Genomic DNA, 26,752 nt, shown 5'->3' on the forward strand with positions numbered 1-26,752 from the left:
TGCAGGCCTGGACCTAAACCTGAGCCCAAGCCCAGCACAGAGGGAGAGGATTCTGACCCAAATTGGGGTTGGAGCTGGAGGGAGAGGGCAAAAATAGGGTGGGGAGGAGTGGTTTGGTCCCTGGGACTGGTGACCTGAGTGCAGCCTGGCAGGAGAACCCCCCAAAATTCTGCAAACAGAGCCAGGGCTCAGCCACTGTGCTTTGGGAGGTATTGGAGACAGCCCTGGGAATGCTTTCCTTGTGGAAAAGGAGGAAAAAACAGGCTCCAAGGTGGACAAGGGGACTTGTGACCACTCTCTGAGCTGTGTCTTTCTCTCCCCCCATTTTCCCCCTCTCATTTTGCCCCCTTAGCCATGGCACCTGCTTTGGAAGGGATTAGAGGGCCCTGGGAATGCTTTCCTTCTGGAAAAGGAGGAAGAAACAGGCTCCAAGGTGACCAAGGGGACTTGGGCTTTGTGTATCTCTCCCCCCATTTTCCCCCCTCTCATTTTGCCCCATTAGCCATGGCACCTGCTGGAGGAGCAGCTTTCCTTCAGGAGCCACCACAGCTCCTACAGAACCGGCTCCCAGCAGCTGCCTCAGCCTCCTCTGGGGATGGGGAGGAACAGAAGGAGCCCTGCAGAGCTGGGGCTGAGATGGGAAGAAGGACAGGAGGGGCTGGGATGAGCCCCTGGGAAATGCTGCCCTGCTTTCCCAGGCCAGGCCTGAGGAGCTCAGCGCTGATGGATAAAAGCCACGGCCTGGGGCCTCTCCTCGGCAGCTCGAGTTGCAGAGGGCTGCGGGCAGCAGGAGCAGCCCCCCAGGCAGAGCCCACAAGGATTGGGTTTCCTTGGAACCAAGCAGAAACACACTGGGGGTGGGAGTGCCAGCAGCGCCTGATGGACAAAAGCGTGGCTTGGATCCCTTCTCCAAGGCACAGATCTGCAGGAGGGCCCAGAAGGGCCTGCAGGAGAGCCCAAGAGGGGCTTCAGGAGAGCACAAAGATTGGTTTTCTTTGGAACCAAGCAGAAACACATTGGGGGTGGGAGTCAGCAGCGCCTGATGGACACAAGCATGGCTTGGATCCCTTCTCCGAGGCACAGATCTGCAGGAGAGCCCAAGAGGGGCTGCAGGGGAGCACAAAGATTGGTTTTCTTTGGAACCAAGCAGAAAAACACTGGAGGTGGGAAGGCCAGCAGTGCCTGATGGACAAAAACATGGCTTGGATCCCTTCTCCAAGGCACAGATCTGCAGGAGGGCCCAGAAGGGGCTGCAGGAGAGCCCAGAAGGGGCTGCAGGAGTGCCCAAAAGGAGCTGCAGAGCCCTGAGGAGCAGCATAGGGTGAGGCAGGAACTGCATCAGGAAAAAAAAAAAGTGGCTGGACTGGAAAAAAAGTGGCTTGGATCCTTTCTCCAAGGCACAGATCTGTAGGAGAGCCCAAGAGGGGCTGCAGAGCCCTGAGGATCAGCACGGAGCAAGGCAGGAGCTGCACCAGGGCAGGGGGGGGTTTGTGGCTCTGTGCGTGGTGGGATCCCCCTCCCAGGTGAATGCAGGTGGAATTCAGGGCTGGAATGTCCCTGGTGGAGGTGCAGGGCCGGGTTCCCACCCTGTGCACTCCCTCACCATGCCTGGTGACTGTGGGGTGTTGTTTCTGACCGAATAAAGGAGCTGGAGAAGGATTTGTGGTGAGATGCAGCTCAGGGCAATCAGGGAATTTCCCTGGAGCAGCACCTGGGACTGACGCCTTGCACAAGACCCAAAACCAGGGGGATAAATCCACAGAACCAGAGCTGGAAGTGCAGGAGCCAAAGGGCTGCAGCAGCCAGAGAGGAAAGCGGGACTGGGAGATGTTAAACCAGTGACGGGGCACTGGAAACAGGTCAGGCCGCTGAAATATGCAACCTCCAATCCCAAATTCCTTGTGAGGTGAGAGGCAAGCCCTGCTGCAGCTCAGCTCAGAGCACTCAAGGTCACCCAGAGCCCATTAAACCTCCTGCAGCCACTGCTGGGTAAATGGAACCAAGAGAAACTCACGGTGCAGGCTGAATTACTCGTAGGAACAAATACGTTTGATTGGGGTTGGGTTTGGTTTGCTTTTTGGGTTTGGTTTTTTTGTTGGTTTTTTTTTTTTTTTTCACCACTTTCAAATGATTTGCAATCTCCAGTTTGATTTGTATGAACATATTTGTTGGAGGAAATTGCTTTATGCAAATGGATTCCAGCTGAGGGACCTGTGACACCAGCAGTGCTGTTGAGCCTCAGATGCCCTCAGTGGTGCCTGGCAGAAGGAGAGGAGGGCTGGTTCTCTCCTCCTCCTCCTCCTCCTCCTCCAAACAGGCATTTCACAGCCTTCCCAGACGTGTCTAGATGCAGCCTGGATTTAGAGAGTATTTGCAGAACAAGGCTCAGCCTGTTAAAAATAAAAAACGATTTAAAAAAAAAAAGAATAAAAAATGGATGTGTGCTGCGCTGCTGGAATTTCACATCCTGGTGAGCAGAAATCGGAGAGCCAGGCTGATATTTTCACCTGAAATGTAGGGTAAAAAGTGTTGTGTCACCCTCCAGGGGCTGAATTATTGAAAGGCAGAGATTTATGGATCCCTGGCATCCGAGCTGCTCCCTTCACCTCACAGCTGGGGTGAGCGTGGCCTCGTGTGGCTGAGCCAGGCTCAAGGTGAGCTGGGGATGCTCCCTCCTCCGCAGATTTCACCACTGCTGGACCAAACCCAGGTCCTGGCAGGAAGCAGGCAGAGGTTTTTGTCTGAATGGTTGGGAATTTTGGGAGGAAAATGGTTGAATGTGAGCAGAAAATGATCTTTTTCTGCCTCTGTGCAGAAGACGCTGTCCTGTGGTTTGCTGGGGAAATTAGCACTGGCTAAATCCCAGGAGGTGATTAGGGATCAAATCCTAAAGGGTCAAAGGGAGCTGTGAGAGGAGGGGGGTTCTGATTTTTGTGGTTTTCAGGTCCTTTTCCAGCCTCACCCTGAGTCCAGGTGCACCTTCCCTCCTTCCACCCACCCTCACCCCGCAGAGCGAGGGTGTGAGAACATTTCCCTCTCTCCCTCATGTCCCTGAACACCCCAAACTCCTGCCAGCCTGCTTTCCTCAGGCTTTGGAACAGAAATTTGCCAAGTTCACACCTGTCAGGTTTAACTGATTGCCCGTGGATGGAGGGAAGGGAGGAGGGAAGGGAGGAGGGAGTCCATCCTTATGGCTCTGCTCACCAGGGGAAATTCCTCCATTCCCCAAGGAATAAATCCTTAAATTCCTCCATCCCCCGAGGAACAAATCCTTAAATTCCTCCATTCCCTGAGGAATAAATGCTTCAATCCCTCCATCCCCCGAGGAATACATGCTTCATTTCCAGCCTCACCCCACTGCTGCATCTCCCAGTCCTCCCAGTGCCACCAGAACAATGCACAGAGCCTTTCTGCTGGCACACACATCTGTCCACCCAGGGAGCTGATCCCACCCCAAAATGCTCATCCTGAGGTCCATAATTGCCCCAGTGTGCCCAGTCCAGCTGCTGCCAGCTGTGCTCTGAATGCTGCATCTGTCTGGGCTTATCAATGGAATGGGAATGGGCTGGGAATGCCAAGCTGGAGTAAACACTGCCCAGCAAAAATGGCGTGGGGGGGCTTTGCAAGGGGAGGAATTGTAATTAAATAGAAATTAGTTATTTAAATGGTCACTTCCTGGGGTTTGGTTGGCGTCCGATTAACTGAACTTTTAATTTGCATAAGCAATAAATGTTTAATTATGTTATTAATATATTTGAGTTGAGGAGCTTATGGGGTTTTATAATTGGCATTTAACTAGATAGTTCCAGCATATTAACTGATGTTTTATAGCTCCGTGTGAGCTCCTCCAATTATAACTGACCTAAAAATTTGCTTGGAGGACCTGCCTTGAAATTGTTACCTGAGCAACAGGATGGGGAGATGTGAAAGGAAGGGGTTGGAGCCTGTCCCCAAAAGGAGGGATGTGCACAGGCAGCTTGTTGGAATTCAAGATAATTCTGGGTGTCCTGGAGTGCCAGGATCCCTGCCAGGGGTCTCAGAGACCCTGGCACAGAGCCCAAGACCCCTGTGCCTTTGATTATGACCCATGTAAAAAATTACCAAGCTTACATGAAGAATTACAAGCCACAAAATTTTGAGTAGAATGACAATGAATTTATCACAGGGTGAAAAAATTGATTTTTTGGGGATTTTTAGAATGGGGGTTCAGGAGGCAAGATGAAGGAATCTGGGTGTGTCCAGCCTTTCTCCTTCTTCTTCTTGGCCTCCATCTTCTGCTGTGATGGTGGCACTCTTGGATTGGTTTGGAGTAGAAGCTCACTGTCTAACATAGGTGATGGGTATTGGGAAGTTACTGTAAATATTGTACACGTAGTTTTTAGTATAAAAAGATAACACCGCCCTGAGGGTGTCAGAGTGCCTCTGTCTGTCCTGCTGAACGGATTTTGGCTGGACGAGAGAAAAAATTTTATAGATAAGAAACACTAAACAACCTTGACAACGAGAATAGAAGAGCTCTGACTCCTTCTGTGACCGCTGGGCTGGGAAAAGAGATTTTCTAACGCATCTCAGGGTCGCTGTGAGCAGCAGAAGCCCTGAGAGCAGCCCTGCACTCTGCCAGAGGCTCTGAGAGCCCTGTCCATCCCTGCAATGTCCTTTTCCCCAGGGCCCTGTGTCACACAGGGGTCACCTCCCCTCTCCTGGCACCCAGCGGGGCATTGGGCTGGCAGAGGGAGGTTTGGAGATGGGGAGGAATGTCCTGGGTCAGGGGGTGCCCTTGTGACAGCCCAGCTCTGGCAGCCTCTGTGTTCCACTCCCAGATCCTGTCAGTCACCCTAAATCTATTTTCCATCCCGTCTCCACACTCGCTTTGATGACATGACTGGTTTAGTAGGCAAAAAAATGACACTGTGTTTGACTGACAAGGCCCATTTCCCATGACCCTCACAGACTGGCATTGATTATATTCCTCCCCTTTAATTCTTCATTACCTGGAGCCTGTGTTTGCTTTTTCTGTGGTGCCAGGAAACCACCCTGTAGGATTCGAGGCATTCTCTGTGCCCTCCTCCTTTCTGCTGGAATTTAACCTTTCTCAAATTTAACTATTTTAACAAACAGTAAAAAACCAACAGCTGTGAGTTTGGAATCTCCTCAGCTGAGTCTTTCAACCCCTCTGTTTGCTTGCAATAAGTGGAATATCCAAGGAGATGCTGTCCAGGAAGCTCCTCAGCTTTGCCATCCTCAAATGCAGGGAAATTGTTTTGTCGTCTCAGGAGCCACCAACACAGGTGTGCCAGTCCCCAGAGACAGATCATGAGCAGCTTTTCAAATCTTGTGCCTTTTCTGGGTCATTCCAGCTCTCTTGACCACATCCACACGCAGGAGTGCCTGTGGACAGTGCAGGGGGGTTGTTTGGTCCTGTTGTGCCCCCAGGGTAAGGCTGGGTTTAGTACTCATGGCTGTCCTTCAGCTTCTCTGGGCTGCTCACTGGCTGCTCCCTTTCCTGCTTTCCCATTTTATCCTTTTCCTGCTTTTCCATTTGCTTCCTTTCCTGCTTTTCCATTTGCTCCTTTTCCTGCTTTCCCATTTTATCATTTTCCTGCTTTTCCATTTGCTCCTTTTCCTGCTTTTCCATTTTATCCTTTTCCTGCTTTTCCATTTGCTCCTTTCCTGCTTTTCCATTTGCTCCTTTTCCTACTTTTCAATTTGCTCCTTTTTCTGCTTTTCCTTTTGCTCCTTTTCCTGCTTTCCCATTTTATCCTTTTCCCGCTTTTCCATTTCATCCATGCTGGACAAGAGGGAAGCTCCCTGTCCAAGCTGAGAAACTCCCAGCTGAATGAGGCTGCGTGGCAAATTATTGGTGCCATTTATTGGTGAATTTATCATTTCAGAAGTTAGGTGAGGTGGGGAGTTGCGTGAGAAGCCTTTCAGTGCCATTAACAGGAGACAGAAATCAGGAAAAAGGTCAGGAAGGTGAGGCCTGAGTTGTTTTCTGCACCAGGCCCCTCTCCTGGAGCAGGATTGGGTGGGGACAGCTGGGGACAGCAGGACAGGGATGGTGACAGTCCTGGAAGGTGTGTGAGGGGCAGGAGGGGAGGCAGCAGCACCAGAGCCACAGGAGCATCCAAAACTCCATCCTCACACATCTGGAAGCTCCATCCTCACACATCTGGCAGCTCCCTCCCTGCCCCAGGAGGATGGAAAGTCACTTTTGGTCTGGTTTGCTGCATGTCTCAGGGATTTGGGACAGGAGAGAAGGAAAGGGTGTGGGGAGCAGCCTGGAGCCCTCCCTGCTGCTGCAGCTGCCTGGGCACAGGAGAGGACTGATGTCACAGACACATTCTCTGAAAAATCCTTTCCTTTAGGGTTTTTCCTCCGGAGAAGCTGACAGGCCTCAGGAACAAAACGTAAACAATGGTTATCTGCTGCTGTGGAATGCAACAGGTGCATCTGTGATTGGTCTCATGTGGTTGTTTCTAATTAATGGCCAGTCACAGTCAGCTGGCTTGGGGTCTCTGTCCGAGACACAAATTTTTGTTATCATTCCATTCTTTTTCTATTCTTAGCCAGCCTTCTTCTGAAATCCTTTCTTCTATTCTTTTAGCATAGTTCTAATATAAAATATATAATAAAATAATAAATCAGCCTTCTGAAACATGGAGTCAACATTTTCGTCTCTCCCCTCATCCTGGGACCCCTGTGAACACCACCACAGACCGTGCCCCTTTCCCTGCCAGCTATCAGGGGAGCAGAGCAGCTCCTCCCCGCCCTGAGCTCCATCCTGGCTCCCTGAGCAGGGATGCAAAGGGGAGGTGAGCTCATCCTTTGGAGGCATCCAGGACCCAGCTGTAAACACCCCCACGGCAACGGGAGACAAACACGGCCCGGGGCACACGGCCAGGCAGAGCCAGAGCTCCCAGGAGTGCTGCTGGGGATCGTTGAGCAAATTAACTCTATTAACACAAATGATGAGAGTCTGAGCTGCAGTCCCTGCGCCTTCTATCTGACAGAATTCATCTGGTGGCTGCTTGTAATAGCGTGACCTTAATGGACTCATCAAGGGAGCTGGGCTGTATCTGTGGCTGAACACGGGCTTGGGAGCACGCTGTGCTCTGGGCAGGCTGCTGAGAGCAGGACAGGAGCATCCTGGTGTAATGGGCTGCAGGATCCAGCCCCTCCATCCCTCCAGGAGAGGCAATTTCAAGTGTCATCACCTCCTCGCAACTGTGCGGCAGAAGAAATAAATTACTAAAGGGATTTGATTGTTCATTACTCTGCCAAGCTGCAAGGAAACGAAGCAGAACTAAAATTAAGGGCTGCGAGGCAGAGGAAATGCCAGAGAACATTTCCCTTCTTCTCCAGGGCTCATCTTCTTCCCCAAAACAGGCTGAGGTGCTGCAAATCCTGGTGGTGGGAGGCAGGGTCTGTGGAGCTGGCAGGGACAGAGGGCAGGTGACTTTGGGGTGGATTAGTGGAGCAAGGTTGTGTTTGCCCCCTCTTTGCTGGAGGGGCACAAACAAGAAAAACCAGCCCAGGATGGGGAATCTGTGGTGGGGATCCCACCAAAGTTCTGTAGAATCCTCAGCCCAGGACGAGGAATCTGTGGTGGATCTTCCACCAGAGCTCTGCAGAATCCTCAGCACAGAGGAGAAGAACCAGCCCAGGATGAGGAATCTGTGAGAAATTCCCACCAGAGCTCTGCAGAATCCCCATCCCTGCTGGATCCCAGGGGTTCACACCCTGCTCCCACTGCTGCATCCAAACCCCATCCTTGTCTGTGGCCGCTGGCAGCATGGAAGGGGAGGCCACCAAGGGCTAGGGCCACATTCCAGACATGTTTTTGCGGCCAGCAGCTCTTTAACCAGATGTCATTTAAGCAAGGATGGTGCTTCCTGCAGGGGAGGGACAAGCTGGTCATTACTGGAGAGAGCCTCGCATGGCAAAGCCATTCCCTGCTGGAATGTGTGTGAAATCCCAAGCACATCCCAGTGTCCACTTCAAAGCAGGCACCCCAGGGAGAGCTGGATCCACACATTGCACGTCCAGGCTCTCCCAAAACCCCATCAGAGGCTGGGGAGAGGCTTGGAAAGCCTCAAAGTGCCAGTTGGGCTGGCAGAAATGACAGAGGGAAGGAAAGTGGTCAGGGATGTTCAAGGGATGCTGTGATCAGTACCCAGACAGGGGGATGGCTGTGCTGGGAATGGCCGAGCACCCAGGGGATACCCAGATTTCTGGGCTTCATGGGAGGGAAATTAGAAGGGGACAGAGGGATTCCCACTTGTGAGAGGGAGAAAAAAGACAATGCAGAGGGGTCAGGGCGTTTATTTGTTGGGGACACTGAGTTTTCCCCCCCATCACAGGCACAGTAAATCAGGACACTCCCAGCACCCCTCTGCAGGCCCAGCAGTGCCGTGTGGGAGGTGAGCAGCACATTCTGGGGGCCCAGCCGGTGCAGAGGGGGATTTCCAGGCAAAGGAGGCATTGTCAGGATCGCAGCCATGCCTTGGCACTCGCCTGTGTGGTGGCTGATTGTGTAAGTGAGAGTTACATCAACAAACAGCCCGATGGGAGAGGCTGTGGCGGCTCTGAAAATTCCATCTGACTTATATCAGGGCACGGAGGCAGAAGAGCAGCTCTGCCTTCATTTTTGGTGCTTAACCTTTAGCTGGCTGTGCTGCAAAATGCGGAATATGTCAAGACTATCTCGAGTCAGGATGTTCCCTGCTGTCAGATCTTTGTGGGCTTTCAAACCTAATCAGGAAGAAAGGAGACCTAATCAGGGGAGCAGGCAGCATCCCCCAGCCAAGGACATCCTGCAACTAACAAGTTTTGAGGATGGGGTAAATGAAGATGTTGTCTATCAGTGGAACAGACAGCTGATAGCATCCCTTATTCCAGAACCTCCTGGAACCAACAAGCTTTAAGGATGTGTTAAATCAAGATGTTGATGGATGTCTGCGTGGCAAAACATTCAAGGTCCATGCATTCTGCAGCTGAGCTATCTTCATTATAATATTGAAAATCACACCAGAAAGGCTCTGCCCAGGAGAAAAATCTTCCCCTGAGCGTGTGTGGAAGTTTGCTGGGGTTACATAACAGGCATGGGAATTACTGACACAGTGCTTTTGTCTCCAAGTGAAGCCCAGACACTCTTCCTGCTCAGAAAACCCTGCCAATCACCTTTCCTAACCAAAGCACTCCTGCTACCCGAGCTGAGGTGCAGCTGCCCCTGTTCCTCTCCCTGGAAGAGCAGTCCTTGGTGACAGAGCTGGGTCTGGATCCTCCCAGGGGTTAATTAATGCTGCAAACCAGGAATTGCTCTGGAACGTGGGTTTGTGTTTGCACAGGGCAGAATTTCACTGTGAAGAGCAGCCTGGTCACCACCACCTGCAGTGAGGGAAGGGTCTGAGCCTGAGCAGGGTCTGAGGGGGCCTAGGAGGGAGCAGAGTGAGCTGCTGCACTCCCCTTCAAACCAGGATCAAAGCAAGGGCTGGGAAGGGTTTGGATGCAGAGGATGAAGGGCTGAAGGATTTTAGCCTCACATACTCATGGTCCAGGGCTGCTGTGCAGCTTTCCCAGCAGTGTGTGCCCTCCTGAATCCCTCTCATCCTCTGGGTGCTTGGGAGACACACACCCATGGCTAACAGCCTGCCTTGGCTGGCCCTGGAAGGGATTCACTGAATGCACAGAGCTTCAGAGAAACCCTCCCCACTCTCCTCCCCAGGCTTCAGATCCCTCTAAAACCCCCAGCAAGCCCCTCTGTTTATCCTCCCCTCTGCCCTATCAGCTCCTGGGAACAGCTTTCCATTAACCCTTTGCCAACAAAAGGCATCACAACAAGGCTGGGGAGCAGCTTGTGCCTGGGGGTGTGTGTTCTACTGGAGCGTGTCTCAAATTAGCCAATCCTGCTCCTGCCTTCAGAACCAAGCCAGGGAAGTATTTGTTCTGCCAAGCTTTTCAACTCGGTTTAATTTAGCTCTGTGAACTTGTCTCAGGCTCCCTGGAATGTGTCAGGTGGGGTGCATTATAAATATGCATCATCTGAGCTCATTGTCTTGCTCAGCAGGCAGAAAGAGCCCAGCAAACTTCTCCTTCCACCAGGTCACGGTGACAATCCAGGCTGGGGACAGGCTGGGCACAGGGTGCTGTGCTGTAAATGCTGTGAGCAGGGCTGAGGTTGCATTAAATCCAGCAAGGCTGGCTGCTGCAGGAGCTTCAAAAGAGAAGGATCCCAATCCCTGCCCAAGGCTGTGAGCCCCTTGGCCAGCCATGAGATAAAGGGAGATGTGCTCACTGTGGGGAGGTGATAAATGGAAAGGGAACCCTGCTTTGGAGCTGGTTATGGGTAAAGCAGGTCTCAGAGCAGAGGTGCCGTGTGCTGTTGTGGTGGTTGGTGGGAAGGAAAGAGGGATCAGGTTGGATTTAGCAGAGGGCAGACAGGAGAAGGGTGTGCATCTCTCTTGGAACGAATTAGCTCCACTCAGAGCTGCTGTAAACCAGCCCTGAGAGTGGCCCAGCTTCCAGATTCACCTGGGGGTTGAAGCTCAGTGACTCAGCAATGAGATGGGGCTCAGGATCTCCTTGGGGCGGCTGAATTCAGGGCAGATGTGGAGGGACAAATATCCATGGCTGGGGGGACACAAATCCATGTCTAGAAGGACTCACATCCATGGCTAATAGGACACATATTCATAGCTAGAATGAGACACACATCCATGGCTAACAGGACACACATTCATAGCTAGAATGGGACACACATCCACGGCTAACAGGACACACGTCCATGGATAGCAGGACATATATCCATGGCTAACAGCATCCCACCTTCCCTAGGAGTGGCTGGCAGGTTGGAATGTGGTTGAACTGGGCTCTGGGGCTGGAGAATTGGCTATCAGCCCCTCAGAACTGGGGAATTGGCTATCAGCACCTCAGATTGGTGTCCCTGGCCTGGCTGTGCACAGATCTCGTCTGCTGGTGGCTCCCCTCACGCGGCACCGGTGACTGGGAATGACGTTTTACAGAGAGATAACCATTCCCTCCCTTCCCTGTGCCTGCCTCCCTCTCCAGAAGAGCCGTGGGAGAACAAAGTCATGAACAAAACAGCTCTGAGAGAGACTGGGGGTGGGACGCCCTTCTTTTCTCCTTAATTGTAATACTGTGAATTAATTCAGCTTCCAGCAGGAGCAGGGAGTTTCCCAGCAGCCCTCAGACATCCAGATAAGGCTGAGCTGTTTGTTGAGCCCCTCTGGTACCTGCCTCACTGCCAACTGCTTCACACAAACTTTGTTTTCTTTTTTTTTTTCTTTATTTTTTTAATTTGGTTCTTTTTTTGGAGACTTAAATTGTTCAAGCGTGACAGAGCACGGGAGTTTGCATTCTTAATTGGCAAAGCCTTTTCCCACTCCTGTCTGGAGGCCCCTGAGCTGTCCTGCCAATTTATTCTGATCCTGATTCACAAGCCTTGCAAGCATCTTCCCAGGGCTGCCCAAAAGCCCTGTCAGTGGAACTGAATCCTCGTCTGGCACTGCTGGGCATCTCCTGAGGCTCTTCTGGTGTTCTCCCCTTTGACTGGAAATGTCCCTTTTTGCAGCCACCCTGCCCTCCAGAAAAGCTCTGGTGGTGGCCCCCAAACTGTACCAACCACAACTCTTCCCCAGGGGGAAATAAACAGTGGATAGAGATGAAAAAATAGGTTTAAAAGGGGGAAAAAAATGTAAAAGAGAAGAGCAAGCATAAAGGAAGGTTTCTCTCTAATTCTCATTTTCATCTATCCTGGGCACTTTCCTGCTCTCTCAGGACCTTCTTCTCTCAGTTTTCTTCCTCACCTCCTGGGGTTTCCTCTTCTTGCCAGCAATTAGTGCTGTCACCTCTGCCATCTCCCTGCCTGGACCCCTGCAAAGCCGTGACCAACCCTTTGGAGTGGCTCAGATTGTCCCCAGCAAGGAAAGCTGCACATGCAGGGGCAGGGTTTGCTGTCACAGGGCTGTGCCATGCTTTGGTGCTTGTCCCTGCAAGGCCACACAGCCCTGGGATGGGCTCTGACCCCGGGATGTTCATGCAGAGAGCCTGGGAAGGAGAGGGACTCTCATAAACACCCAAATATCTGCAATTCTCCATCATTCTTTCACTCCCCTCCTCCCCTTGCTGCCCTGCATTCACCTCTCCCTCTCCTGCTGTATTCCCCCCACCTCTAAATCTTCTCAGCCCCTTCCTGCCATCACCCAGCCTCACCTGAGCGCCTGGAGATCCATTTTATTTATTTATTTCCTTTCCCTCTTTCTCCTTCCACCCTTTTTTTCCTGATTTACGGCAGCAGCAGGAGGCTGATGTTCCCTGTTCGTTCTCTGCCATCCCCAGAGCCATCAGGGGCCAATCCATCACGGGAATGCCCCAGCCAAAGTGACTGGGACATTCTTTACAGCCACAATCCCCAGTGCTGGCCTGGAGGGGGGCTCTGTGGTGAGATGTCAGATGTGAGAGAACTGTCTGGAGGCACAAATATTATTTACAAGGTGTTGTGACTTAGGGAGGGGAGGGGAGGGGAGAGGAGAGAAGTAGGAGTCCTAGTAAAATATCTGTATTGTATTTGAGTATCTGTGTATAGGCCTGATAAGCCCCAGTTGTTTTTGATGGGCTGACGCTGCGATGTCCTTAATTGGGCTGCAGCTGTGGCTAGTGAAGATAACTGTGATAAAAGAGGGGTGGGCTTGGCCAGTTGGGGGGAAGCCTGAAAAGAGCCCTGACTAAGAAGCAGCAACAAGCAGAAGTCTGTGCTGTGAAGAACTGCCCCCAAGAAATATCACTGAGGAGGTATGGGACTCTAGAAATATAATAACAACAAGTGGTGACCCCGACGTGATAGAAGATAGGACAGCTGAGAGCTGTACCGGCCTGAGAGCTGGGACTCTAGAAATATAATAACAAGAGAAGAGAAGAGGCTGCCAACCGTGGGTTCTGATGGCTCCAGCATCCTGCCACCAAACTAACACAGCTTGGAGCTCACATTAAGGAGCAGGAAAAGGCAGGGGCAGGGTGGGATGATGACCCATGGAGTGTCAAATTGTGGCAGGAAAAAAACAGGATTTTGTGGGAATGGGAATGGGGCATTGGTGTCAGAGCAATTCCCAGGGTGAATTCCTCAGCGTGGGGCTGGGAGTGCTTTGTGCAATTTGGGATGGAGCAGGGCAGGGGGGTCTCCCAGGGAGATGTCTGCACACCTCAGTTCACTCCTGGATGACAGCAGCAAATCTGAGAGCTGGGGAAGGGAGGGGACATCTGGGAATGCGCTCTTGGAAATGATCCAGCGCAGCCCTTTTGAGGCTGCACCTGGCACGGGGGGGGTTCAGGATGAGCAGCGCTGCATCCACGGAGGTGAAGTGGGAGTAAAGAGCAGGATTTTCACCCTGAAAAGTCCTGGATTCCTCATCCTGTGTGGTTTGGGGATGTGTGCAGATGTTTTATAGCCACATACATTTTGTTTTACTGCTTTGCACATGCAAAGTGGGCCTAATTCTGAGGCCTTGGGGATGGGTAGTTATGGGGAGATTCTGGTCCAAATTGTTGCAGAATAAGATCCATTAGCCCAATGTGGTCTCTCAGAGCAGCCAGTAGCCAGGGCATTAAGAGAAGTACAAAAATTAGATGTGACAGACAAGTCCTACAAAGCCCCTTGTTCCCTCATCCCTGTCTTGCTCCCCTCCCCTGAATATCTTTTCCTCCTCCTCCTCCTCCTTCTTCCTCCATCCCAATTATCTCCTCCTTTCATCACTGCCTGAGTTGTAAGTACAAAGTACCAATTAGCTAGTTTTCAAGTTTAATTAGGTTGGAAGGTAGAGCAAATTAAATCCTTTTATCGCAGGTTTCAAAGCGCTTTCCCATCGGGATGGGTTTCCTTTGGATGAGGCCCATGTTTGTCACCAAGGAGCTGGCCCTGGTCACCAAGCAGGGGATGAAATGCAAGACTGGGTCTATCTCCCTCCTGCTCCTAAATCCTGCGTTCAAGGCATCTTTTTTAGGAATGATTTGGGGTGCACAAACCTCTGCTCCACCTCAGTCTATTGAGCATTGCTCCTTAGCTCATTTAAGGAACACTCCAGCAGCACCAGGAATTCAGTGAGGGAGCTGGGACAAAGCCCAGCAGAAGGCTTTCAGAATACTTCAACAGTATCAAGCAGCAGGTCCACATGAATGCTTGGAAGCACCTTTATTCCCTAAACCCTTCTTCCTTTGAGCCCTGAACAAAGGCAGGGAAGCGGATCCAGGAATAAACACCTGAAGATGAAACCGCAGAGCGGAGTGAGGAAGTGTTTAACTCTTGGAGACACAATTTTAGCCACAATTTCTGCTCCTCTTGAGCTCTGAGCAGCGCATTTCAATAGGATCTGGCTCCCTCCATGGAGCTGCTGGACAGGGACACTCAGGGAAGCTTTGGGATTCATCCTCACCTTTGCTCCCTGGTGGTGCCAGCGCCACCCCAGCTGCATTTCTGCCGTTCTTACCCTGTCCCCTGTGCTTCCCCCTGTGTTGCAGACAAGCCACTACCTCAGAGTGCCCCTGGAGGCATCATCGGGATCGTGGGAGGCGTCATCGCCGCCGTCTTCATCATCGGCGTGGCCGTCACCGTCATCATCGTCTACAGGCGGCAGCAGAAGAGCCGCTCCGACACCGACAACGACCTGTGAGTAGCACCAGCACTGCCCAGCCAGGCTGCAGCTGCCCTGGGCACGGGCACAGCTCCTCCAGCCCTTCCTCTACCTCCACAAGGGGGAAATTTGGTGGGAAAATATTTTCCTGCTGGTTCTGTCTTGTTTCTCTGTGGCTGTGTTCACAGGGGTTGAGGATGAGGGAAGAGACGAGGATCTGACTCCATGTTTCAGAAGGCTGATTCATTATTTTATGATATATATTACATTAAAACTATACTAAAAGAATAGAAGAAAGGATTTCATCAGAAGGCTAGCTAAAAATAAAATAAGAAAAAATGATAACAAAACTTGTGTCTCGGATAGAGAGTCCGAGCAAGCTGGACTTAGAAACAACCACATGAGACCAATCCCAGATGCACCTGTTGCATTCCACAGCAGCAGATAACCATTGTTTGCATTTTGTTCCTGAGGCCTGTCAGCTTCTCAGGAGGAAAAAATCCTAAGGAAAGGATTTTTCATAAAAAGGTGTCTGCGACACCTGAGCATCTCTGAATGCATTCCAAAGAGTCTGGGAAGCGTTCACATCTACCAGCACTGCAGTTTGGGATCTGTGGGTGACATAAACTCTGCCAACAGCAGGGACAGAGGCCACCAGAGGGGCTCCTCTTTGGAACTGGGCTTTGCCCTGCCCACACAGGGCAGCAGAGATGCCAGGCAGGGAATGCAGTGGTGTGGAGGTCACTTTGTGCAGCAGGAACCTCTCCAGGAGCATTCAGCCTGGGCTCTGCTGAACAGCTCTGTCCTGCACCGGCTCTTCATCCCCTCCTTCCCTCCCTCCCTTCCCAGGGAGAGCAAGGGAGGCACGCAAAGCCCAGCACCCAGAGGTTGCTTTTATGCTCCCCCAGCCCCCAGCTCATTGTTGTTCCACCTTGGGCACATTTTGTGCTCCATTTAATCCCATTTGAGAGAGGGCACTGGAGGATAGCAGGAGAGGCAGGGGAGAGGAGCGGGGGAAGCGGCAGGAGAGGCACACAAACAACAAAAACCAGCACCACAAGGTGAAATTGCATCAACAGCAGCGGGCCTGTGATCGAGATGCATTCTGACAATCCACTTCCCACAATGGCCCTCCACCAGGCTCAGGGAAGAGCCACTTTAGCTGAGAATAGAAACACAACTGTGCCCGGCTCTGCCGAGGTGCTGCCTCTATTGTGGAGGCTGATCCCGAAGGTAATGGCGTTTCTTTTGTGCAGAGCCACGGAGTCAATGTTTTACAGAGCCCCGGGGACCTGCTCTGCCCTCCCTGTCACCAGCACATTCCAGTCCCACGCTGGGATCCAAGGGAAGGCGCCCATCTCCATCGGATCTGGTGGAGTCTGCACGGAGAGGAGCGAGGGGGGCAGCCAGCTAATTAGCGGATCAGAGTTTTAATAAGTTTTGTAAAAGGATTAGACACATCTGTGCATGTGAACAGAATGTGCAGAGACAGTCTCCAGGCTGGGATTATCGTGGCTGCCAATCCCTGTGCTCTGGGGTAGGAGCTGATCCTTGGTGAGGGTCGGGGATAAATGTCCCTGCCTGGCAGGGCAGGTCCATGAGGAGGCTTCCAACTCCTCCTGGGGAGCTGTGGCTGCAAACAGGGCTGTTTATTGCAGACAGGAACCATTTCCAGAGAGATGTCAGGCTGGGGTTGGCATTACCTGTGACGGTGTTCACAGGGGTTTTTGGATTGGGGAAGAAATGAGGATCTGACTCCATGTTTCAGAAGGCTTGATTCATTATTTTATTATATATATTACATTAAAACTATACTAAAAGAATAGAAGGAAAGGTTTCATCAGAAGGCTGGCTAAGAATAGAATAGAAAGGAATGATAACAAAGGCTTGTGGCTCGGCTCTCAGTCCGAGCCAGCTGTGATTGGCCATTAATTAGAAACAACCACATGAGACCAATCCCAGATGCACCTGTTGCATTCCACAGCAGCAGATAACCATTGTTTGCATTTTGTTCCTGAGGCCTCTTAGCTTCTCAGGAGGAAAAAAAATCCTAAGGAAAGGATTTTCCATAAAAGATGTCTGTGACAATTACCTTGTTATCACTTTCTGGTACCTCACAGCCATATCGCAAACACCTCCCAAGGGATTTGCAGTCACTCCTGAGCAGGTATCCCACTGCACCCTCAGGATCTGCACTCTGACACTGGGATTTGCCTGGAATAAGGACACAATGCTAGGAGGGAGTTTATTTTTCATTAACAATTCTAATTGGGGTGAGGCAAAGGGCACGGGGGAGTTCCTGAGGATAATCTGTGTGATTGTATTGGCAGTTTGGTGACAAACACAATCAAACCCTTGGGCACATCAAAGCAGCAGAACCTTTTCTCCTGCTTTCTGCTCAGCAGCCTCCTCTTTCCCTGCAGGATTGACCTCCCTCCATCCCACAAACCTGCCCCTCCACCAAAGAGGAAACAGGACATGAAAAGCCACCTGACTCCAGAGGACATCCAGGTAAAAACCTGCAAATTCCTGCCTCTGGCATGGAAAACTGATCCCAAGCAGGGTCCACAGGGCCTGGATTTTGGGAAATGGGGTTTGCAAGAGCAAAGATGTTCCTGGATCGGGTTTGAGGGGCAGAAAATGAGGATTTTTCAAGGCCAGGTTGGATGGGGCTCTGAGAAACTTGGTCTAGTGGGAGCTTTGAACTAAATTATTTTTAAGGTCCCTTCCAACACAAACTGTTCTATGACTCTATGATTCTCTGACTCTGTGACTTGTCCCCCAGAATTCCCAGAGTCTAGCATTAATTAAAAGATATAATTTGGGTTCTGCTCTGCCCCTTTGATGGATATTGAAGTCTGAAGGAGTTGGTGTTTGGTTGTGGTGCCACCTGAAGCAGAGCTTGCCCCAAGATGTGCCACAGGATGATTATCCCTTCTCTTCTCATCCCTCTCCTGTCCCTTTTACTCCAGGTTGTTCACTTGGACAACATGAAACACGAGGAGGAGATCCAGAAGTTCCCTCTGCAGACTCCCTACTATGACATGGCAGCCCCCGAGCCCTCTCCCTACAGTGACAAGCTGGTAAGGAGCACAGGGTGACAGTGGCACCGCCTGGCACCTCAGCCCAGCCCCACCTGGCACCCAGGACCCTGAAACAGCAAAATCCACAGCCTGGGATTATCCCATCCTGGAGGAAAGCAGCCTCCACACTGATCCCAGCTCCAACTCAGCTGTCTGTAGGTCCCACAAATGTGCTTTTATGGGTAAAATGCCCTGCCCACCCCAAATTCTGTACCTGCCACCCCTGGGCACCGCTCAGCTCCTGCAGGGAGCCCCTGTTGGGGTTTGCAGCTGAGGGAAGCAGCAGTGAGAGCTTCACAAAGCAATTATCTGCAGGGCAGAGCATGCCAGCGTTTGACTCTCACTTGACAACAACAAGTTATTTAAACCTTTTTTTTTTTTTTTTCTGGAGTGTGGATTTGTTCAGCCTCAGATGGAGAGATGTTAATGTGAGGCAGCAGCAGCAGGGAGAGATTAAGGGTCAGGAGGAGATGCTGGCAGTCACATGGGAAAGGCTGGTTTGCAAGGAGTGAGGAAATGTTAGATGTGAGGGTGTAGGGAATAGGAAACAGGTAAGATTAGAGTGAGTTTTTGATGAGAAAACACAAAACCATCCCACTCCGAGGCCCTGAACAGCATCCTTTCCCTCCCTCACCCCATGGCATGGGGATGCTCTGCTTCTTTAACCATAGCAGACCAGATATCCCAATGTAAATCCTTCAAGTCTGTCCCAAACTCCTCCTCATGAGGAATTCAGAGCACTGCGCACCCAGCCTGGTGCTTCAGCATAGTGAAATCCTGCCTGGAGAAAGGGGCAGAAATATCAGCCCAGACTGGAGTAATCTTTTATGAACCCCACTAATTACAGCCCAGTTCATCCTGGTGTGGCCCTGCCATGTGCAGACAATGCAAGGACAGGGCTCAGTGACCTTTAGCTGGCACAAGTCTGATGCCAGGGAGATGCCAAGGACGCTGGAAATCAAAAGCCACAGTTCTGTGCTGATCCTGTTTATTTCATCCCTAAAGGAAAACTTCCCCTTGGAGCCCTCCCTCAGCCCTGGGGCTGCTCCCCAGCTCTTTCTGCTCCTTGCTGAGTTTTAAATGAAACACAGGACGCTGGAGCGAGACCGCGGCTCGGAAAGCGTCTGAAAGCTGAATTTCAGGCAAGCAGGAGGATGGAGGAGCTCATTTCGGGAAATAACGAGCAGTCAGTTAATTAAGTGGCAGAGTTAGTGATGTGAGATGGGGCCTGATGGGTTGCTGCTCCGTAACCATGGCAACAGAGTTTGCTGCTCTCGGTGCTGGCCGGAGAAGATGCATTTCCATGTCCCACGCCTGGCACCGGCTGCTCCTCGCCCATGGAGCTCTCCCTTCGCTTGGCCCACCAAGAACTGGCTCTGCAGCGAGCACGGGGCGTCTGGGGGGCTCCAGCTCTTGGCACGGGGCTGGCACAGCTGTGGCAGCCCCTGGCAGTGCCACCAGGCTCGCCCAGCACGTACCTGCGCCGTGCTCTGGCTCCCTGCCCCAGCAGCAGGATGCGGCCTGCTCCCACCCCTCGCTCAATAGTGGCTGCATCCTCTGGGCAGGCAGCTGGCTGATGGGGTTTGGGGCTGGCAAGGGACACCAGGGTGTCCTTGGCTGCCAAGGAGTGCTGATTTTGCTGGATTCTGCCCAGATCTCACAGGCAGGACGTGCTGCCTCAGCCAGGCCAGGGCTGGGTTGTGCTGTCGGGCCACGCTTTGCCAAGGAACGAGCTTTGCCTTCCTCTCTGCTGGGGAAAAAAGGGACTTGCATCACTTTTTTCACCCTTAAAGCGCTGCTCAACCTCCTTTTCATGTCACAGTGGGATTCTGAGGACTGGGAAGCCCCAGGGAACAGCAGTGGTGTCCAAAACCACCATGGGATGAAGCAATTCCTGCCCAATCCTTCACCTGAGGGCTGGCTCAGCTGGAGGATGAGGAGGGAAGCACATCCCTGGTCCCTGCCAGGCTCACTTTGGCACAGCCCTGCTCCCACCTGCTCCAAATGCAGATGCAGTGGCTGCTCTGTGGTTCTGGGATCCCTGAGAGCGAAATGCACTGCAGAAAGGCAGGATATTCTTGTTCTGCCTGTACCTCATCTGCAGATTTGTTTTGGGAGGGGAGTGAAGGAGATGAGAGTGGAAGGGAGCAGATCCTGCAGGAAAATGGGGCGGGTGCGTTCAGCTTTGAATGAATTGTGCAAAACCTCGTAATTTGGGATAAATCAGATTTATCACGAAAGGCACCGCCTGGGGTTGACGATTTCACAGCGCTAGAATGGGAGTCAGGGAGTGATTAGAGATGGCAAAGAGTGAGGGAGGGGAGAACGGGAGAAGTGCCAGGAGAGAATAAAAGAGGCAGGTGGAGGAGGAAGCTCCAAGAGGGTGTGCAGGGCCGAGCGTGTGGACGTGTGCTGGCAGGGGACCAGGACACAGGGAGAGGCTGGGGCACGTCTGCAGGCTCAGGATACCTGCAGGAGGGAGCAGAGCCATGAATAAATCCCTGTTTTTAGGGTTGCAGGCTGTGAGGAAGCCAACAGAGAGCTGACAGCCCCAAAATGCCCAAGGAGAGTGGTGTGGGCACTTGAGGCTCCAGGGGTGGGTGTGGGGGCTGCCTGCAGTGCTTTTCTCTGAGCACTTTTGGGGTGACAGTGAGGGTATCACCCCAAATCACAGTGAGGAGTGTGATTCAGGTGTTCCAGGTGTGTGGGTGAAGGCAGGTGAGCTCTGCCAGCACTTTTGTGCCAGGTGGATGCTCCATGTGCGTGTGAGAGGCAGCAGGAGCCAGAGAGGGGTGGAGGCAGAGGCAGTGCAGGAGCAGAGCTGTGATTAGTGTCCGTGTCAGCAGGGCCCATTTGCACAGGTAGAAGGGGAAGTTTCATTGCTGCAGACAGCCAAATAATTTCTCAGGGTTTGCAGGGCAATTACCGGGGTGCCGATGGTGATGATTTACACCCAGCGCTTGCGTGAGGCACTGCTGGGCCTTGTATACAAGGCACATTATTGATATTGTAATAAATTCTGCTCCAAACAGGCAGAAAAGTGCAGGAGCAAGCCCAGGAGTGGGAGAAAGGAAGGGAAATCCATGGAGAAAACACCTCCTGTGAGAAGGAAGCAGAGAGGAGTGAGGCAAAACAGGCAGGATAGGAACGAGGAGGTAAAACTTAGTCTGGCTTCCTCCAGGAGTAGGGGAAGGTGCTGAGACACAAAATTCAGAGGGAAAGAGCTCTGCAAGGCCTAGATTTAGGTCTGAGACTGGAGTTGGCATTGCTAATTTTCCTAAATGTCCAAACTCTGTGTCCAGACACGAAGCAGAGGCTCCACAGGATGTGCAGCTTTGATGCCAACAACTCGCCACTGCCATCTGGCCACCAAGGGCAGGACAGAGGTGACCTCCAGCCCTCTGCTCCTGCAGCCCCGGCTTTGCTGAGCGCTGGAAATGCTGGGAATGCTGCTTCAGCCCGGTTCCCCTCCATTCCCCTCATCCCCGTGGCTGAGGGGCAGAGCAGGGAGCCAGGCCCTGGCACAGGCCGAGATAATCATGGAGTGAGCATCCCCTTCCAGCAACAGGCACTCAACCAGCTCATTACAGGGCTATAAACTCCTAAAAACGGCTCAGCCACAGCTGCTCGGTGGCTGAGGACACTTCCAAACGGAGAGGAGAGGAACACTTTCAAATTAAACACCTTTTGCACCACTGCCATGCAGTGCAGCCATCTTGGAAAGGGGAGAGAGAGACTGGAAAGCTGTTTTGTTTGGAAGAGACACCTCTCTCCTCTCAGAGAGGCTCACACATGCCTGGCTAATGCTGGCACTGCAACCAGCCCCAAAAGGGAGGATTAAAGAAACTCCATGGGGCAAGAAGCCAGGATCCCCCCTCACACCATGGCTGCTGGCACCAAGGCTGCTCCTGGTGATCCTTTTTCCCCTTGAGCCACAAGCTCTGGGCTATCCTGCCTCCCAGGCTTCTCCCATTATTATTATCTGCATGAAAGATGCCTGGCTAGGAATGATCAGACAAATTGGATAATATTCCATTCATGCAGTCCTCGCTGATAAGCCTGCTTAGTGAAGGAATATCCATAAATATTTCCATGCCAAAGGAGGATGCTTTGAGCATCTCTTAGACCGTGTTAGGATGACAAACTCGTGCTGCAGAGGTAATCTGCAGTGCCAAGCTGTGCAGCCAAGCCTTGTGTTAAACAAGGCTCCTCAGCACTCCACATTTCCCACATTGGGGCAGAACAACACTGACATTCCCCTGTGGCCATGCCTTTGGAGTTTGGGCTTTAAAGCCATTCCCTCTGCGTAGCTCCTTCACAAAACCCCAAATTTCAAACCAAGGAATTTCACTCATCTTCCTCAAACCTGATTTTGCAGTGAATCCCAAACTCTGGGGTTCAAACAGCTCAGGTGCGTTGTGAGGTTTGGACTCACTGACCCAGCCCCAGCTAAGGACAATGCTGGTGCCAGGGGGGTTCAGTGGAAGATCAGAGCAGCGAGAGGGTGCTGGGAGCAGCCCCAGGGAAAGGGGCAGTGGCTGGGAGTGCTGCCAGCCAGGGCTGGGTCACTCAGCTCTGCTTTTGGGGGAGCAGCACCTGGGTGACTTTTGCTTTGATTTGGGATTTTACCTGACTGATTATTCATTACCTCCCTACCTCCTTCTTTTTAACTGTTTTTTCTTACTCCCCCCCTGTTTTCTTACTCCTCCCCTCCCTCCTCACCCTTTTTCTTCTTTCTTCTCCCTTCACCCTCTCCGTGTCCTGTCTCACCCCTCACCATCTGCACGGCCCCTCTGCCCTCACTCCCCTCCTGCCCCCCACTCCTCCCTCGTGTCCCCCCACTGCCTTGCTGCTCTCTTCTCTCCAGAACCCTGGCAACAAGGACTGTGATGTCCAGTATGCAGAGCTGGACACGTCGGCTCTGGCTGTGTCACCCAGCCCTCGGAGCTCCATCCATGCAGGAGGAGACCTAGTCGAGTATGCAACCATCCAGCCCAACCTTCGCTAGCGCATGTCACTCTAGGCCCTTTCCCCTCAGATTCTGGCCTCAAGGTACTCGCCACAACACTCTGCCTCCCTCACTGCACCCCTCAAATCCCCCCATCCCTGCATTCCTCCCTCCCTCTGGAGCGCTCTCTCTGTCTGTCCTTCCCTGCCTGCTCTCCTGCTCTCTTTCTGTCTCTCTTTTTTATTTTTTGGGGTTGTTGCCCAGAATGCCTTTGCCTTGCCTTGCCTCTCTGCATGCTCTTTTTGCTGTGTTTCCCTTTGCTTCCTGCAGCCAGGCATGTGGGACAGGGGGAGAGGGGTCATGGCTTGGTTTGGCCCTCCTGCTCCAGGTGGGTTTGAAGTTCCTGCTCTGGTTGAGGGAATTTCTGAGGAACCAGAATGTCAGAGATGCTCAGAGGGCTTTTCCCTCCTTGCTCCCAGGACAAGGGAATGATGGAAAGGAAAATTAAAAAAAAAAAAAGAAAGGCTTGTGTGCATGTGGAAGTAACTCTAGAGAAGGTGGAGCATATGTGAAAGAGCAAGGTGGGAGAGGATGTGACAGAATTTGGGAGCACCTAAAGGTTCCCCCAAGCTGAAAGACTCCATGGATAAGGGACAGGCAGAGAGGGACAGTGCATGTGACAGTGACAGGGCTGGCGTGGTGTGGCTGGTGCAGGTGGCAAGTCTGGATGCCTGGGAGAGAGGGAGAGATGATTTTGTTTGGTGTTCTCCTTCTCAGAACTAGGTTACTGACTGAGCCCTGTTCTCTGGACTTTTTCAAGTGTCACCAAGCTCTTTCAAGCTCAGCTCCTGTGGCAGGGAGTGATTTGGACTCAGTTGCTTGTTCTGGACCATCTCCAGTAACTGCCTGAATTATGATTTTTTTAGTGGAAGAAACACTGAAACTGGGGTGACTTCAGCTCTTCCCGTGTTCCTTTGCCCCATAATCACAGCTTTTTCTCATTTATTAAACACATCAAGTCCCTGAAAGGAAGAGATTTCTCATTTCCCACATTTTCTGGATGACTCCAAGAGTTTTTGGCCAAGGAAATGCCACTGGTGCCCCTCTCCTTGGCTCCAGCTGTCCCTCACTCCTGAGGTCGTGGTGACTCCAGGCTCTGCCTTGCTCCTTCCCCTTTGCTTTGCTGCCTTTCCAGCAGCAGGAAGGATCTTTGGGTTTAAAGGAATGGAAAGGAGAGAAGAAAAGGCAGCCAGCAAATGCAGAGGTGCTTTGGAGATCATTGAATCCCTCCTGGTCAGCCCAGGTAGATCAGAGGGGGCTCAAGAGAAGCAGGAGCTTGGGGCCAGAAAGGGACGGCTTGGAGAAGACAAAAACCATTGGATCATTGGGAAAGGAAAGGAAGGGAAGGGAAAGGAAGGGAGGAAGGGCAGGAGGAAAATGGCATTTTTATAAAGCCCTGGACAATCCAGTTCAGGTCCCCCTGAGCTGAGGAGCTCCACGGTGAGGGTGCAGCACCCACTGCCGGGTGCGGGCTGTGCAGGGGCTGCTCCAGTTTGCTCTGTCCCTGTTCTCCCTGGTTTCCCCGTGCTGGAAGCAGCCCTGTAGCTCCCCTGGTGTAGCAAAAGCCCTCCTAGGTGAGTGTCTGCAGCAGCTGGGCCGGAGCAGATCCATAACCTGTCTCTCTTGTGGTGTCTCACCCACTCCTGCTCCCAGAATGAGGATCAAGGTCTTCGTAGACGTAACGAGCGAGAGTGGACAGTAAGTTCTGGATGGGTTTGGTTCTCCCCTTCCCTCTGTCTCCTTGTGGGGATCTGTTTGGCTCCTCCAGCCTCTCTGGGATGGGAATTCCAGCCCTGAGCAAGGGCTGGTGGAAACCAGCCCTCTCCCTCGTGTCTTCACCTCCCGTTCCCAACAGATTCTTGGGCTGCTCCCGCTGCTCCAAACAAGGCAAAGAGCTCCCTAATCCATCTTGGGAGGTCTCGCCTCGTCCTCCCCAGGGTGGGGAATTTTATTGTCAGCAAAAGGACAGTAATCCTCCAAATCCAAATTTGGAAATCCTCCCAGTCTCTCTGAAGTAAAAATAAAGCCAGTCATATGGTGCTTTGAAGGTGTAATCTCCCTGCTAAGACACACCACAGATCAGGGCAATTTAATTTTTTTTGATGCTTTTTTAATTATTTCCTCCCCCTTCACTTCCCCACACTCCAGCTCTCTGTTTTGCTTGGGAATTTCTTGTCCCTGTTGCAGCAGGAATAGCCGGAAACCATCATACTTGGAATGAAGAACACAAAAAATCAGTGACCAGGGTTCAGATTCCCATTTCCAAATTGCAGGAGAAATTGTAAAATTTCCAAATTGCAGGAGAAATTGCAAAGAGCGAGCTCCTTATTAGTTTCCCATTTTTAAATGAGGAGATCAGCCCTGCCTTGACTCCAGAAGGGTGGAGAGGAGGATTTGGGAGAGAAACAGCCAGGAGGGAAATGTTTGGGATGATTGATGGTGTGAGGAGCTGTAGGAACACGGACCAGGTAGGTACCAGAGGCAGCAGGGGAAGAGAAAAGCATGCTCAAGAAGGAATGCAATGTTCTGAGCAAGTTTTCTGCATAATTAATACTTGCATGTGTCTGAATGCATCCCTTACCACAGGTCCTTGCTCTGCATTTTGGGAATTTCAGTTCAATCATTTTATTTCCTAAACCCAGGGTGAGTCCCTCTGTCCCACTTGTCCTCAGTTCTGTCCTCACGGGAGCCCAAGCTCAGGTTCCTGCTCCTCCCTGACACATCAATGCTCATTCTTTAATCAGGACAGGGATTATCCAAGAACTCCCTCACAGATAAAGCACCAAACAGAGCAGGAACCTGCCTAGATATCCCTAAAATCATGGCCATACTTGGAAGTAGAAAAATTCCCCAAATTCCCCGAGCAGGGAGTTCAGACCCAGGGGAGGAGAGGATGTGAGGCTCCCAACACGAGGAGGGAATGATTATTTTTTTGGTTCCCAGTGTATTTTCTGTCCTGGCTGGTCCACGGTGTGACAGCAGCTTTTTGATGCTGCCACTCAACAGAGCTGCTCCTTCCTGGCCATCAGCCCTTGCTGCAGCCCAAAATTCCAAACCCACAGATGAGGGGGGTCAGGGTAGTGGCAGCCCAAAAATTTCTGGAGTTTTGAGCAACAGGGGTTTTTCCCCAGCCAGGAAAACACAGGTGAACACATTCCATAAGTGCATGAGCTTGGCCAAGCAGAGGAAACCATTACCCGCCCAACTCTCACCTGCAAAATCTTCAGATTTCCCAAAAATCATAGCAGAGAAACCCTCAGGTCACTGAGAAGGAGTTTTTCACTTTCAGACCAGTAGGAACTCATTATTCCAAGATGATTAAAAGTACAGGACATGGTCAGCTGCCTCACACCTCCTGCTACCCAAAGAGATGTTCTGCAAATAGAAGGAAAGATGGAATTGGGTGTGGAGGGATGGAGAAGGGTTGCGTTAAAGTCATGGCAGAAATGAAAGCTCCCTAATTCAATCAAATAAAGCCTGTTTGAAGGTAATCTGCCAGGCTGTCTGAAATGGATAGATTGCTGACATCCCCTTTAATCAAACCCTTGGAAATAAAACTGAGAGGGGAGGATGTAACCCAGATAATGAAGAATTGCATGGAGTCATGCTGGAGACAAAGGCAAGTGGGAGAAGTCAGGTGGGGGAAGGTGGTAGAATCGTGTGCCAGTTCAATTTAATTAGTTCATTATCCCTAATTTAATTTCAAACTTCGTTAAAGATAAATTAGATTGGGGAAAAGTCACAGTGGGACTGGGGAAGGAAGTCAAAGGGCGCCGGCTGCGAGATGTGTTGGAAAACACCAGCCTGGTTTTGTTCTCCTCCCTTTTGCCACTCCACAAATGAGCTCAGGGAACAAAGCAACTCCCAGCTAGCTCAGGTGCTGGGGAAAGGCAAAAGGAGACAGGGAATTCTCTCCCTCTGGCCCTGACATTCTCCAGCTGCCCTGCCCTGACCCCGTGTGAGTGAGGAGCGAGCACAAAAGAGGGGCCAGCAAGGAAAGGAGGATTTGTTTGCACTCA

The 26,752-nt window shown here is 51.7% G+C and overlaps 1 protein-coding gene across 2 annotated transcripts in view; it reads left to right on the forward strand.

The window, feature by feature from the left end:
• NECTIN1 (nectin cell adhesion molecule 1) overlaps positions 1-26,752 on the forward strand; it is a 101,387-nt gene that overhangs the window by 68,783 nt on the left and 5,852 nt on the right. The window contains exons 6-9 of one of the 2 annotated variants that reach the window (XM_058041177.1): positions 14,530-14,677; positions 17,066-17,153; positions 17,615-17,725; positions 22,593-22,777. In XM_058041177.1, coding sequence (XP_057897160.1) covers positions 14,530-14,677; positions 17,066-17,153; positions 17,615-17,725; positions 22,593-22,733 — 488 coding nt within the window. In that variant the 3' untranslated portion in view covers positions 22,734-22,777. The remainder of the gene's footprint in view (positions 1-14,529; positions 14,678-17,065; positions 17,154-17,614; positions 17,726-22,592; positions 22,778-26,752) is intronic. The other variant, XM_058041175.1, reaches the window with a different exon arrangement.

Source organism: Melospiza georgiana, chromosome 27, assembly GCF_028018845.1.
Source record: "Melospiza georgiana isolate bMelGeo1 chromosome 27, bMelGeo1.pri, whole genome shotgun sequence".
NCBI classification, from domain to species: domain Eukaryota; kingdom Metazoa; phylum Chordata; class Aves; order Passeriformes; family Passerellidae; genus Melospiza; species Melospiza georgiana.